Consider the following 16,265-nt stretch of genomic DNA (forward strand, 5'->3'; position numbering starts at 1 on the left):
GTTGTGAATCTCAAAAGCGTATATTCCAAACTGGAGTAGAAAGTCAGATTGCTCAATTACTTCTCCCTTAGAACACTCTAGTTTATGACATGCATTTTCATGCTCTCCCCTACTTGCTAAGTATATCAGGGATGTTTTCTTTTTAAACGGTCTCCTGTGAAAGCAACTGCTTATTTGTTAGTTGGTCAAAGTGATGACACCATAAAGAACGATGGCTTTATTTTAATAAATATTTTTGAGATGATTTTCTAGAACCCAGACTATTGAAATCAGATTGTGACCTTGCTAAGTATATGAATTGGAAATTCAAATACTTTCAAAATTCTAGGTTCATTTAAAAAGGTTCTACCTTCAAATGAAGGGTAGGGGACTAATATCACTAATTCTTCATTAGGAGTCATGGCTTTATCTTAGATAATTACCAAATGTGTGTTTATTCTTCTTTGAGAATTAAGATTAAAAAAACCAGAATATTAGGGGATTAAAACAAAGACTGCTTCAACTCCAATTAAATATAGGAAGTCCCAAATCTGGGATCTGAGTGTTCAATTAGCTTTGCTCACTGAGTTCACTTTTATTCCAGTACAACAGTGGATCAGATAGTAGTAGGACTTTGAGCTCATGAATAAAAAGAATTGTTTTCACCTAAGCTTCTTTGGAAGAACCGATGCTTGCTGCCAATTCAAGTTTTGGATATATCAATTTAATGAACTAATTAATACCTGCAAAATAAAGCATATTGTGGTACTCCTATTTGATCTGATATGTGTGATTTTTAGATCAATGGATTCTAAAATAATAAAGATCATATAATCCATTATCACTGTGTATAACTTCATTTTTATTCCAGGTACTTAGGCTTAAGAGTGTGGATTAATTTGTATAATCTCAAACTCCTCAAATTCTAGTCTCTTGAATTGTCAATAGGAATCATATGATCTCATAGGTCTGCAAATTAACCAAGTGCCATCATTAAGAAGGCATTAAAACCTTTAGTTCAGACACCTCAAATATGGGGGTCTATCTGGTCATGAAAATTCCAATAAAACATTCTGAATAAAATCTGGAAATCATAACAAATGTAAGAACTTCTGAATAAATGTACTTTTAGCATATGTCTGTCTGCATTGGTGAACTGTACTCGAAGTTCATGCCATTCTCAGCAAGATACGCCTCAGTGATGTGGCAGGGCAGAGCAGAAGCTATCCATTTTCTGAAAATTTCTTCACATTCCTTACAACACAGTCTAATACGCAAATGTTATGATTGGATTAAGTGATAACACACTCCATTTTACATAAGGGACACTTTGGGTGGCAGAAAGAATTAAACATTGGACCTCGTGAGATATTTAATGGCTTTTAATTAAGAAAAAAATGGCCTGGCCTTGCATTGTGGGACTGGGGAGGGGGATTTCAATAGAACCCATCTTTATTGTCTCAGCTAATTCACTGAATATACTTCACAACTCTGTGCACCTCACAGGACTTCTGAAAGAAGCACTTTAAAATTACTCATAGCCAGAAGAGTGGTTCTTCATACAGGGTGGAGCAAAGGTAGGTTTACAATTGTTCATGTGAAAAAAAAAACAATAATGAATAAATGATAATACCAGAATAAACTGTGTTTTGCATGCTCACAACTATAGACCTACTTTTGCCCCACCCTGTATAGTGATGTGAGGGTTACTGTGTATCTAAAAGGTCAATTTGGTGGTTCATCTTTTTAAATGCAATGTATATTCTCTTGACTGCAGGAACTGCCTTTGGAACTCTAGAGGAACGTTTTACTTTCTCTTTGCTCTTACTCTTTGTATTTTCACGACAGTATAAATTTCAGTCCCTTTTGTTTCAAGAACTGTTCTTAATGAACAGAAGAAATCATGGTATGCAATGCATTTTTAGTAAGAAACAACAGCTATAGTTTTACTGAGCAGTTACAGTGCTGTGCACTCTACACACACTATTTCATTTAATCCTCACAGCAACTCTGAGGTTGGACAGTATTCCAGTTTATAGGGAAAGTATTGACTGAGGCTTGAGTTGGTTACTTAGCCAAAGTTGCACAGAGAGTAAGTGACAACACTGACATTTGAGCCCAGCTCTGCCTGCCTTCAAAAGCCATGTTCTTAACTGCTCCGCATCTGGGATTCTAAGAAACAATCGGTTTTTTAAAAAAAATGTATGCCTTACCTTAAATGGTTACAGAAACTGGACTTCTGTACTCTTCTATCCTGTGTGATGTAGTCACTCTATAAATGCCCTCCAGTATTGTTAAAATAACTTGAGTTTTGTTCAGCCCACTTGAGGGGGCAGATGATGATGGGGTAGCATGCCTTTTGAAAGATCAAAGCAAGGCCAGTTTGTTCTGTACCTCATTAGTAATGTTTAAGCCCTGGATGGCACTTTTTTTCAGAGTAGCCTCATCTAATTATTCTGATCACGTACTCTTATCATTCTGCCCTCAAATGGTTCTACACCATGACTCATTTTGACTGTGCATCAGTGTGTTGAAGAGACTAAATGGAACTGTCTCCTCACTTTCCCTAAATGAATGCATTCCTACCTCGAGCCATCCTGTGGCTTTAAGTGCAGTATAACCATGACAACAGTCCTTACTAGGTGGTTCTGAGCCCCGATATGCAGTTTCTATGCTCCAATATAGAGCTTGTTTGAAAGGATTTCAGGGAATCGTTACCTACATACTTCAAGTTTCCAGCCCTAATCTGCAGTGCTCCCCTACCCACTTCATGTGCTCTCCTGCTTAGACTAGGTCCATTCCAGTCACACTGGCACCCTGCTACTCTTCAAAGACCCTAAGGCTGTTCTGCCTTCTGCTTGGAAAGATCTTCCCGCAGCTATCACACTTACCCTCTCATTCCATTCAGTTCTCTTTTTAAATGTCATCCAATGACGCATTCCCTTACCACCCTATTTAAAATAGCACTCCCCACCCCCAAGACTGTCCATTCCCCCTACTGTTTTATTTTTTTATCACCTATCACCATCTGATACCCTATATATTTTACTTAATCTGTTTCATGTATGTTTCCCACTAGAAGGTAAGTTTCATGACAGCAGGGATTTCTGCTGTGCTTACTACTCTGTCCCAGTCCCTAGAACAGTGCCTGGCACATAGTTCATGCTGAATAAATACTTGCGCAATGAATGAGTGGTCATCTTGTGTAATAGCTGAACATTTATTAAGCACTTAATACCTTATTTCATCCACAATTGTAACATAAATATTGCCAATTAAATGGTGGTTGTGAGAGGCCTACCAGTTTCAAAGATGTTAAAATGTGAAAAAATGTACATCTTAGAATTGATGTGTGCCAGGCACTGTGGAGAGTGCTGTATGGGGATTACACATATATTTACTATTAATCCATTACCATTGAATGCAGCTGGGATTCAGAGTCAAGTCTTTGGAGGTGATATCTTTAAGCACTCTGCTATTACAGCCTTCCTTTAGCATAACATAGTGGTTCCTGTGTCAGTTTCAACTCCATAAACAGAATTCTGTATCTATAGTAGCTATAATTTTCAACTTTTAAGCAGACAGAATATTTAATACTCATTCTTCCTTCTTTTGAATGCTATTTAATATAGCTTGGCAGATATGACAGAACAGAACTTGAATCCTGGCTTTTCCTACACAGTAGTGGTATGAGGTTGGACAGGTTATTAACCTCTCTAAGCCGAAGTTTATCCATCTGTAAAATGGAGATGACACTACCCATCTTGTAGGGTTTTAAAAAGAATTAAGTAACACAGTGCTACCAAGTACATAGTAGTGACCAATAAACATGAGCTTTTTAGTGATAGAGATCAGGATCTTTTTCCTAAAGACGATGGATGTCAAATGTCTAGATAAGATCACAGAAGGAGGAAGTGAAGTGTGAGAATAGGGCTGAGACAGAACTTTAAGGAACAGAAATCCACTCAAACTAGGTTTAAAAAGGAATGAATTATGAAATTATATGGTAAGCCTCACGGAATCCAATCAAAGGAAGTACATCTGGGGCTGAGAGGAATAAAGAGTTAAATTATAAACCTTCAACTGAGAGAATAAACAGGTGATGCCTACCAGGAAAGTTTATAAAAAGATAAATAATGAATGATAACATGTACTGCATTTATTAAAATGTTATAAAACCAGAATCAAATGTTAGTTGGATATAAGAATAGGCTAACTGTTCAACAGACAAGACAAAGACATACACACACTCACTAATGTGTATTTGATATTTGATAAAGAGGTTCTTTTCAACTCTGGGGAAAGAATGGAACATTGAAAAATGATGCTGAGATACAAGGTTCATTATTTTGGGGGAAAACACATTTAGACACCAACATCAAAATAAGTACCAAAATAAATTCAAAGATGGTTAAAGAGTTTAAATTTTTTCAACTATAAAAGATATAGAATCAAATGTAGATGGTTGTATATCTTATTTCAAAATAAAAGAAGCCTTTCCTAAGAATAAAAGAACAAAATGACTGGAAAAGAAAATATCTCAATATATAGAAGTTTAGTACTTCTGATCATCAAAATGCCCCCAGATAGGAATTTGAATTACAAACAAGGGAAAATACTTGGGAGTCTTAAGTATGACAAAGGGTTAGGCTGATATTCTTATTATCAAATAAATATGAAACAAGGTAAGATGGATATTCCATGAGTAAACTTGAATAAGTACATGAATAGCTAAATCATGACAGAAAAAATGCAATTGAATAAGTAACTTGAAAAAATGTTCCTAGTAAACAAAGAAATAGAAATTAAAAGAAGATATCCTTCAAACTGCTTAAGATATTTTTAGTGATGGTATTTACACTCGGTCATGGTACAGAAAAGCTGCACAGTAACATAATGTTGAGAGAATAAAAATTGGAAAACACGCTAAATGCCCAATAAAATAGAACTAGTTAGGCAAATTGAAACATTGACATAAAAGAATGTTACATGGCCATTTAAAAACACTTTCTCAAGTAATATTAATATGCCTGTCTTATTGTTAAATGAAAAGTGCATGTTAAAAAATATGTACTATTCTGTTTTGGTGCATGTCTGTGTATATATATGTGCGCGCGCACACACACACACCCACCCACCCACCCATGCTAGGTGTAGAGTCCACTGTAAGAAGGCTCCAGACTGGAGCTACTACTACAGTCAGGGAGGCTACAAAAAAAGTATGTACCACATCCTGTCTTGGTATATACGTATACATGTACATGTCGGCATGTATACAAAGCACATTAAAATATAAACAGCAGTCACCTCCAGGTTTAAGGATTGTGGATGGTTTTCATTGCCTTTTATATTTCTGCTTTGGTGAATCCAGTTTACTTTGATAATCAGAAAGGGCCTCAGGAAGGTGAGTTCCCAAGAGAGGGGGCTTTGAATCTCTTGGTTCTCTCTTGCATTCTGCTCACAAAGGACAGCTGGCTTCATGAGAGGACAAAGCCTTCACTCCTGCCATACATCAGGGCTTTCCCCTCATTTGAAATGCCATTATAAAGAAAAATTATTTAACGTTGTTCATTAGTCCAGTCACCTGAACTTTACCATGCATCATGCACAGCTCTCTCATCCCCAGGTAGATGCAGAAGCACACTTATCACTCACTGTTAAGCAAACTGTTGTTGCTCCCTGTCACACCTGAGAGCTTCTTTCCCCAACCCTACACTTGCACACATGCTGCCTGCAGAGGCCCCCACAGGCAGGGTCAGGATGGGAACCACTACTTACCTTCTGCAGTTGAGACGAAAAGGAGTGGAAGTGGTGATGGCAAGGTGCTCTGTGGAGGTGGGGCAGGGAACATACCAACCACCACATGCTGCTTTGTTTCCTGTATCTCTGTCTCTGCTGGTTTCACCAGGCTGACACCTCTGGGATCCATGTCCACAATCCTCTTCTTCCAGCACCTTCTTTTCTAGCACCAACACTCCGCATCAACCAAGCCTGCCTGACTCTTTTGTCATCTCCACCCACTTCCCTCTCCCCGATACTGCCTCTATGACTCAGAGTCCTTCCATTATAATCCGTTCCATTGGTCAAGGTATTGGGAGACCCTGTTAACTGCTATTAATTGATAAGGGCAAAACGTTGAGGCACTGTGATACAGCAGAAAGGGTATGGAGTCTGGTTCCAGGCAAATCGAGGTTAGAACCCAGGCTTCACCAACTCCCAACTGAGTTAGCACACCTGTAAAATGGGAGTAAAATGTCCTCTTTGAAGAACTATTAATAAAGGTATCTATAATACCTATACTTTACAGAGCTCTGACAGTGACCAAGGGGATTATGACCATAAAGTGTCACATAGTAGGCACTTAGTGGTGTGAGGAGTCACTAAATGGGTATCCTTTATACGCATTACCTCATCATCACAGCAGAACCAGGGGTAAGGAGCCAATAATTTTGGAGGATCAGAGAAATTCAGTGGCTTTTTCAAGGTCACACAGCTAAGTGAATGGCAGAGCAGATATATAAACCCAGGTCTCTCTGGCTCCAAAGGCCAGACTCTTCCCTTAAATAACTTAACTGCCTTTACCTGTGTGTGCCCAGCCCAGAATGAAGTGATAATTGACAGCCAGCATCAATGATTCTGGCCAAAAATTCATGCAGTTTGCTATGAAAAAAGTGAGTCCTGAAATATGGGGTAATAACATTGACCTATGGCAGAGATAATACCCAGGGCTGAGTCTGCTTTCATAGAGATGTACAGACATTCCAATGGACAGCACAATGTGTTCTGAGACCCCAAATGAACCAGCCATGAGATTTGTTCATATTACACTATGGATTACAAAGAAAGGTTCTCAAACTTCAGGGGGCATCATAAACACCTATTACGCTCCAACCCCAGGACTTCCGGAGTCAGGTCTGGGGAGTGGAGCATGAGAATTTGCAGTTGTAACAAGTACCCGGGTGGTCCTTACGCTGTTGGTCCATAAACTACACATCAAGAACTACCAGATTAAAATGTACTATAACATTCCCAAGTCTCATCTGTGTCCCATCCTCCCAAAATTCCAGGAAGCTATCAGTACACAAAAGAGTATCTTAAAGCCGGCACTGATAAAACAATCCTGAGCACCTTGATGGGATTGTGCACAGGAGGGAGGGGACAACACCTTGAAAAACAGAAATGAAATGCAGGAGTGGGGTTGGGTGGCGGTGGGCAAAGGAGGGGAGAGGGAGACATCTGTAATAGTATCAACAAAAAAAAAGTTAAAAAAAGAAATAGGGAGGGAAATTCCTACCGAACGGGACAGGGTCTCAGAGAAACGGTATACACAGGCTCGACCCTAGGCATTAGGTCTGGTAGCCTAGGCAGAAACCCCTCCCCACCTCACCTCTCATACCCCACAGGCCCAGGAGCAGCAGAGATGCCCACTTTCGGGGGACCATGTGGACTTGGACAGCGAGGGTAGCAGGGACAATTACAAAATGGTCGAAGGCCCCACAGAATCCCCCTCCCTCCCATTCTTAAGTAACCGACAGGAAGAGGCGGGCCCCTTCAGTAGTGAATGAGATTGACCTTTCACCTCAGTGGGAAGGAAGGACGATGCAGATTGAAGCTGCAGCCTCTGAGCAAACGTACCCGAGATACACACTATGCAGAAGACACAGCAGGAAAATGCACACACTTTATTATTAGTTAGAATCAGAAAATCCTGACAAAGGTTGAGCCTGGTGAGCTGGGCGGATCTCAGAGGGGAAACCCTAGGACATCTTTTGTTCAAACTGGAGGCTGATCTAACTTCCCACCCCCTAGGCTCCACCTGCCTCTGGGGGCCCACAGAGAACACACCAAGTGGAAGACAAGAAGCACAGAGGCATTCTCAAGAGTGCCTGTCCCACCCAGTTCAGTCTATTTTTAACCCAGCTAGTCCTCCCAAGAGAAGCACGAGGTCTGTCCTTGGAATTCCTTTTGCTCTTCATCCACTCTTGACTGGAAAGGGACTTGAGATGCAAGTGGCCACGGCTCAGGGCTTCCGTATACAACCAGCACCCCCTAAGCACTGCCTTTCTTTAAGGCAGTCACCCAGTGGTCTTTCAGACAACAAAATGATCGAAGGCCCCACAGAAGCCCCCCTCCCTCCCTATCCTTGAGAGGATAGCTGTCCCTCTCAAGGGAGGAAATAAGCAGACCAGAAAAGTCCTGCTTGCATTCCTGTGAGGCCACTTTCCTGACCTTCGCCACTGCCCATTCATTTCTAAGCATTTCAGTCATTCAGATCCTTCCAGGAAAGTCTCTTTGACTTTGCCTCCAAAATTGTAGAGATGGATCTTGACACTATTTCAGTTAGGTTCACCCAAAAGCCATAGTACATGTTAGGCAAAGCAGACACCCCTGGTCTACACTCTATCTCAAATTAGGCTCTCTTCTGTCATCTAGTTAAACTCACTCAACGGGGTATAATGCATGCACCAGATAATAACATATAATTGTAGTTCCTAACAAATATTAGGCAATAACTATTTGTTCAATTAATGAATAAAACTCAATAAAATTGCTATAATCTCTAAAATGTAATGCTATTCTCCTAACCCCATTTGAACTGTGCTATATTAATCCCTCCTCCCCAACAGAAAGATTAAGTTCTAATAAAATCTGTCTGCTCTCCCTTGTTCCAAAATACGTGTGCCAGAATGTCTCCTTTTCCCTGATTTCTTCACCTTCTTTTTAGCTCCAGCCAGTTGAAGTTTCACTGAGGTGCAGGCTGCTTGCTCAGAACCAGGTTATTTCATGAAGATTCACGCACTGGGAGCCAGGGCTTCTTCAGCTTCACATAGGTTTCTGGAGCTTAGAGACACAAAGAACAGGCTCTCACCTATGAATGTTATAGAAACCAAATCAAGAAACAAATATGAACATTGCTGCAGATTATAGCATAATAATTGCATTCTCAAGGAAAACCAGTGTTCCCAGAATATAATCTATTTTATGTTCTAAAAGTATCATTATTCTCAGCTGAAGACCTGGTATTATGGGAGAGAGGAGGTTAAGGAGGATACAGAAAGGAGAAAAAGAATGTTACATTATGTCAGCCTCTGTAGGGTGTCAACCAATTGGTAGCAGCCATCCACACAGTCCACCACCTGTGAACTTAAATGCAATTAGAGAAATTTTCCTTTAAAAGATTAATGAACATATTCAATTCCATATTTCTTTAAAATAATACACGCTATATACACATATATACATTCATGTATAATATGAAATTGGGGGAAGAGCTCAATATGTGGAAATGGCTATATTAATGCTAAAAATGGTTATTGCTTGATGGAAGGATAACGACAATTTTTGTTTGCTGGGTTTTCAAATTTTCTATATGTAAATAAAAGTTTTCAATCAGAAGGGAGCCTCCAGAAATTGATTCCTCTTGGGAGTATTTATCCATTCTTTTTCTACATCCCTGAGTTCAAGTGAGGAGCTTGTTTGGGGCCAAGGGTTCCCATCTTATTAACATCTAGATTTTCTTGCATTTATTGCAAGCCAAGTGTCTGGAAAAATTATTTACGATCTCTACCATAGGCAGTTCCAATCCCTCCACACAAGGTCTGGGTTTCCCCTCTTTCTGTGATACAAAGGTTTTCTTACCTTTTGATAGACTGGGCACCTGTCCCTGAGGTTGCTGCTTCTCTTCCTGGCTACGGCTGTTCCCTGAGGGGTTTATGAAGTGGGGCCCCACAGGACCTTCCTCTTGGCCTGGGCTCCCCTCCTCACACTTTACGACTATCTCTTCTTGGGATCCACCTGCAGGGCACTTTCCAGGTCGATAGGTCATCCCAGCAGGCATTTGGAGATCTGGAAGTCCTGGCACGCAAAGCACGCCTGTTGTTGAGGCCATCTGGGTCTCCTCCGTCTGGGAACCTGCATCCAACCTACGCTGCGACATTTTGGCTGGCACCTGTTTCCGCTCCTGCACATTCGGAGGCCACATAGCATACCTGAGCCGCTGTAGTGGTGACTCCATCTGGAGCCGACTTTCGGCCTGGAGCAACTGCCGGCGCACCGCCTCGCGCTCGTCCAGCGCCCGTTGCAGGTCTTCCCGCACACGGCCCAACTGCAAGACCAGCAAATCGCGCTCCATGCGCAGCTGCTGCAGTTGGGCAGCCAGAGCCCCAGAAGCGGTCTCGTGCTCGTGCAACTGCTCCTGCAGATGGCGGACCCCGCGCGCGTGCTGCTCGCGCTGCCTTGCGGCCACACGCACGCCCAAAGCCAGCGCGCTCCAGGCGCAGGCCCTCTTGAGGGGGCGCGGCACCTGAGGGTTGGTCAGGACGGCCCAAAGCTGGTCCTCTATCTCGTTCCAGGGCCGTTCGCAGAAGGTCAAGTAGAAGTCCGGGCCGCCGCCGTTACTGACCACCTCTTCATTGATGAACAGGAGTATGTCGCTGTAGCGGAAACCGCTTCTAGCGTCACCTAAGGCCAGGGCCATGGTCGACGGGGCCTAGTCAGCAGACGGCCGCCTCAACTGTGGTAATCGGTGGCCGCCTACCGATTGGCCCCTCACGTCCTTGATCAGTCCCACTTCAGTTCTTGCCCAGTCCTGGCCTCCTCCTTGGCCTCTTTACTTTTTCACCCACGCGTTCTCCTAACAAAGAGTGAAGCCAATCCGCTTACCACACGAACACCAGCTGGGATAAACGGGGTAGTGCGTCGCAGATATGAGCTCTGAGCTTTGCCGCAAGGCGTGTTGGGACCCACCAGCATTGGCAGTACGCCCCCTGCTTGGCGGGAACGTTGGGCTCACACTGAGCTCTGCCTGGGACCTACTTTTCTTAGCACAATGCCTCCTACAGGGCTGGCTGGCTGGGGGGCTGCACTGGGAATTTCATGAGTCAAACACGATTCTTTGTTTCCAAGAGTTTCAGACAGACAACACTCAGACAAATGGAATGAATTTCTAACCTGGGAGTTGGATGAGTGGGTGCAAGGGGGACTCTTTTTGGTTCAGCTTCCTCTACCATAACTCTCAGTTGCTCTATCAATCTTTCTATACAATCTCAAGATGTCTTCACTCTTCCCTTCTCATCCTAAGCAGATAATCTTGGAGTTCCTCTCATTAAGAAAATTCAGCCCTGGCTGGTGTGGCTCAGTGAATTCAGTGCTGGCCTGTGAACTGTAAATGTCCTGGTTTGATTCCCTGTCAAGCTATGTGCTCGGGTTGCAGGCCAGGTCACCAGCTGGGAGTGTATGAGAAGCAATTCATGTTTCTCCCCCTCTTTTTCTCCTTCCCTTTCCCTCTCTCTAAAAATAAATAAAATCTTTTTAAAAATCTAAAAAAAAAAAAGAGAGAGAGAAAAATCCAGCAATTGAGTCACACGAAGTCCCTTAGATTTCCCTGCTAAACCCAATCTTCATGCTCTAGATCCCAGTCCCTTCTGTTCCTTTGCCTCAAAGACTTCAATACATCTTATTTCTCCTGTATTTCCGGCACCTCCCCCCTTTCCCATGCTACTGGGTACTTTTTCCCCCATACAGTAAAACTGTTCAAGTTCCTTCTGATCTTAGAATAATTTCCTCCCTCTACGTCCTGGCCTTTCTCTCTTCTTATTAGAAAGTAGTCTATACTATGTCCACTTCATTGTGTTACCTTCACCATTTAAGCTGTTGTACTTTGGTTTTTGCCCCTCAACAAAGTTAGTGAAAATTCTCTGATAAGGTCACCAGCAGTCTCTACTCCAGTACAAAAGCTAGTGGATACTTTGAAAGTTAGTTTTCATGTGATTTTTCAACAGGGTTTGATTCTGTTGACCATACCATCTTTGACACTCCATCCTACCTTGGTTTCTGTGACATCACATTCTATTGATGTTTCTCCTTTTGCTCTGCCTTATTTTTCTCAGTTTCTTTGAATTGCTTGTTCTTCTGCCAAAGGCCCCAAAGTTGGTGTTTCCCCAGTTTTGTCCTCGGACTCCTTGTCTTCTCATTCTATATGATCTTTTTGGATAAGCTTATTCATTTCCATAATTTTAAATACTACCTCTATCACAATTGTGTATTTCCAACTTAGACTCTCTCTCTTTTTTAAATTTTATTTTTCAATTACAGTTTACATTCAATATTATTTTGTATTAGTTGCAAGTGTTCATAGTGCTTAGACAGTCATGTACTTTACAAAATTGACATTTTGTAAAAAAAAATGCACTGACATTTCAAATACCCTCTGGGAACCATACACACTTATTACATACATATTTATTACAATATTATTGACTGTATTCCCTATGCTGTACTTTACATCCCCATGACTATTTCATAACTACCATTTTGTACTTCTCAATCCCTTCACCTCTTTCACCTGGAGCCCCAAACCCCCTTCCCTCTGGCAATCACCAGGCCAGTCTCTGTGTCTGTGAGTCTGTTTCTACTTTGTTTGTTTATTTTTGTTCTTTAGATTCCACATATAAGTGAAATGATATGGTACTTGTCTTTCTCTGAATGACTTATTTGACTGAGTGTAATACCATCCAGGACCCCCATCTGTTGCCAATGGTAAGATTTCATTGTGTTTTATGGCTGAGTAATATTTCATTGTTTAGATGTACTACCACTTTTTTTATCCACTTGTCTGTTGACGGACACTTGGGTTGCTTCCATATCTTGGCTACTGTAAATAATGCTACAATAAATATGGGGGGCATATATTCTTCTGAATCAGTGTTTTGAGTTTCTTTGGATGAATACCCAGAAGTGGAATCGCTGGATCATAAGACAATTTCATTCTTAATTTTCTGAGGACTCTTCATACTGTTTACTGTAGTGACTATACCAATCTGCATTCCCACCAACAGTGCACAAGAGATCCCTTTTCTCCACATCCTTGCCAACGCCTCTCATTTGTTGATTTATTGATGATAGCCATTCTGACAGGTGCAAGGTGATATCTCATTATGCTACTAATTTGCATTTCTCTGAGACTGGCAATGTTGAGCATCTTCTCATATGTCTATTGGCCATCTGTATATCCTCTTCAGAGAAGTGTCTATTCATGTCGTCTGCCCATTTTTTAATTGGATTGTTGGGGGTGTTGGTGTTGAGTTGTAGGAATTCTTTATAAATTTTGGACATTAAGCCCTTATCAATGTATCATTGGTGAATATCTTCTCATATTCAGTAGGTTCTTTTCATTTTGTTGAGGGGTTTTGCTGTGAAAAAACTTTTATTTTGATGTAGTCCTACTTACTTATTTTTACTTTTGTTTCCTTTGCCCAAGGAGATATATCAGAAACAAATATCACTAAGAGAAATGTCTGAGATTTTACTGCTTATGTTTTCTTCTAGGAGTTTTATGGTTTCAAGTCTCACATTTAAGTCTTTTTTTATTTTTTAAAAAATATTTTATTTTTTTATTTTCAGAAAGAGTGAAAGGAAGGGAGAAAGAGAATGAGAGAAATATCAACATGCAGGAGAAACAATTAGTTGCCTCTTCCACACACCCCCCAACTGGGAACCTGGCCCACAATCCAAGCATGTGCCCTTATTGGGAATCAAACCAGTGACATTTCAGCTCACAGTCTGGCACTCAATCCACTGAGCCATACCAGCCAGGGCTAAGTCTTTAATCCATTTTGAGTTTATTCTTGTGTATGGAGTAAGAAGGTGGTCTTGTTTCATTTTTTGCATATATCTGCCAACTTAGATTCTATCTTAACCATGAGATCCATAATTTTTATTCCTTTGATAGTTATTAAACACATAGTATGTTCACTTAACAAAATGTGATGGAAAATATTAAAAAGTACCCAGCCATCATGCCATGTATATCCCATTGATGGAATAATAAGTGAAAAATTTAAATAAATAAGCAAGGTAATTATAAATTGAAATATGTGATATAAAGCTAACATGTAGGTTGAGGTGAGAGATAGAGACTATACAGACATTTGAGATCGTCCCCTATAAATAATGAGTTTAAGGAAGGTCTCTATGAGGTGACACTTGAGCCAAGACCCAGAACTCCAGTGGCAAAAGTCTTGGTGTAGAAAAGCTTCAAATCTTCAAAGAATAAAAAAAAAAAACCAGTGTGTGAAAGCAGGGTAAATTAGGGAGGGATTGGAATGACTTGATGTTGGAAACAGACAAAAGTGTCATCTTGCATGGCCTCAGAAGCAGTATTAAGAATACTGACTTTTATTCAAGATATAAGGGGACAACATCTTAGTGTTTCTAGTGGTGGTACCATCAGCTTTGAACAGTTTTGCAATGGATGTTGCATAGAATAGAGATTATAGGCACACTTCAGAGAAATTGTGGGTTTGGTCCCAGACCACCACAATAAAGCAAGTCACAATTTTTTTGTTTCCCAGTACATATAAAAGTTATGTTTCCACTTTTCTGTAGTCTATTAAGTGTGCAATATCACTATTTCTAATAAACAATGTAAATATCTTAATTTAAAATATTTTTTTTGCTAAAAAATACTAACCATCATCTGTGCCTTCAGTGACTGATGATCTTTTTGCTGGTGGATTGTCTTGCCTTCAATTTATAAAAAAAAAAATGCAATGTCTGCAAAGCACAATAGAAGTGCAATAAATGAGATATGCTTTTACATGGGATTAAGTGTATAAATAGGGATAACAGTTTGTAAGTTGTTGCAGCTGACCCAGCAATAAATGGTCATGATTTGACTTAGTCTAAAGTGGTGTTGGTGGATATGGACACATGGAGAGAGATTGAAAATATATTTTGAGAGTAAAATTGACACATATTTAGATTGTTTTTATGGGGGTTGTAAAGGCTGCAGGAATGAAAGGAGATAAGGATGGCTCCTAGTTTTTAGGCTTGAGCAATAAATGAGTGGATGGTGGTACCATTTCTGGGATGGAGAAGAAAGCAAAAAGCAAGAGTACTGTTTCAGAAATGTGGTTTATGATCTCTTCTAGTGACCAGGGTGGAGATATTAAGTAGGCCTTCTGGGATATGCAGGTCTGGAGTTGGAAATGTAAATTTGGAAATCAGTAGCGAATTGACGGTGTTTAACAACCAGGAACTTGAACAAGATCCCCTGGGAAAAGAGATGAGTAGAAAACAGAGGACTGAGTAATGAGGCACTACAACTTACAGAAGCATAGATTGTACTTAGTTATTAAAGGACAAAAATGATTCCATGCTAATTCCTATTAACCTATATGCTATTTCAACCATAGAAAAATATGAAAATCTCCCCTTATCATTTTGTATAGCCATTAAAATATAATATTCAATGAGAAGAAGATACTAGCAAAAAAAATGCTATTTACAAATATAGCTGCAAAGAGATTATACTAACATTTCTATGTTACTTTTGGATAATATCCAAGAGCAATTTCTTTGTTGTGAAATCCGTGTATTATACATAAAGAAATATAATAACTTTTAAATGTATATTGCAAAATGTTAAAGATGTGTATTGTAAGTTAAAGGTGTATATTCCACACCATAGAAAAAGATAGACAGCTCTCCAGTTCATTTTGTGAAGCCAATACAATTTTAATAGCCAATCAGAAAAAATAGTGTATAAAATAATATAGTACAAAATATACTGACCCATCTGCAAAAATTCTCCATAACATATCTGAAAAAGGACTGTATCAACATTTGTATGGCAGATGCCAGCTGGTTAGTAGCTAACAGCAAATCATACTTTCTTCGATGCTAACAGAACTCTAAAATTGCTTAGACAGTGATGTGTCGATCCTGGGAAGTGTCTCATGATTGGTCTCAGCCAATCTTGTTTTCCTTTTTCAGTTATTGGTTTAGAGGTGGGCATATAAACTGGTGCTGGGTCAAGACATATCAAGAAGAGGAGCAAGGGATAGAGAACCTCCTCAGAAAAGTAATGATGGAAAATTTCCCTAATTTGAGGAGAGAAAGGCTCTCATGGATCCAGGAGGCACAGAGGACCCCACTCAAGAGGGACTCAAGGAGGTCCACTCCAAGACACATCATCATTAAAATGGCAACTATAAAAGACAAAGAGAGAATCCTCAAGGCAGCAAGGGAGAAGGAGAAAGTAACATACAAGGGGGCCCCGATACGCCTAGGAGCTGACTTCTCAACAGAAACACTCCAAGCCAGAAGGGAATGGCAACAAATATTCCAAGCCATGAAAAGCAAGGGCCTACAGCCAAGGCTGCTCTACCCAGCTAACCTCTCCATTAAAATAGAAGGGGAAATACGGAGTTTCCCAGACAAGAGAAGGCTAAAAGAATACATCTCTACTAAACCAGCACTTCAAGATATGCTAAGGGGACTGGTTT

At 40.4% G+C, this 16,265-nt stretch overlaps 1 protein-coding gene across 2 annotated transcripts in view; it reads right to left on the reverse strand.

Annotated features, from left to right (window-relative positions):
- Nucleotides 1-8,761: 8,761 nt before the first annotated feature.
- The window catches only part of ATP1B4 (ATPase Na+/K+ transporting family member beta 4), a 53,611-nt gene continuing 46,107 nt past the window's right edge, over nucleotides 8,762-16,265 (reverse strand). For both annotated transcript variants that reach the window (XM_054566680.1, XM_054566679.1), the window contains exon 10: nucleotides 8,762-8,820. In XM_054566680.1, coding sequence (XP_054422655.1) covers nucleotides 8,803-8,820 — 18 coding nt within the window. In that variant the 3' untranslated portion in view covers nucleotides 8,762-8,802. The remainder of the gene's footprint in view (nucleotides 8,821-16,265) is intronic.

Source organism: Pteronotus mesoamericanus, unplaced genomic scaffold (genome assembly GCF_021234165.1).
Source record: "Pteronotus mesoamericanus isolate MK-2021 breed Mesoamerican mustached bat unplaced genomic scaffold, CSHL_Meso_final contig_178, whole genome shotgun sequence".
Lineage (NCBI taxonomy): Eukaryota > Metazoa > Chordata > Mammalia > Chiroptera > Mormoopidae > Pteronotus > Pteronotus mesoamericanus.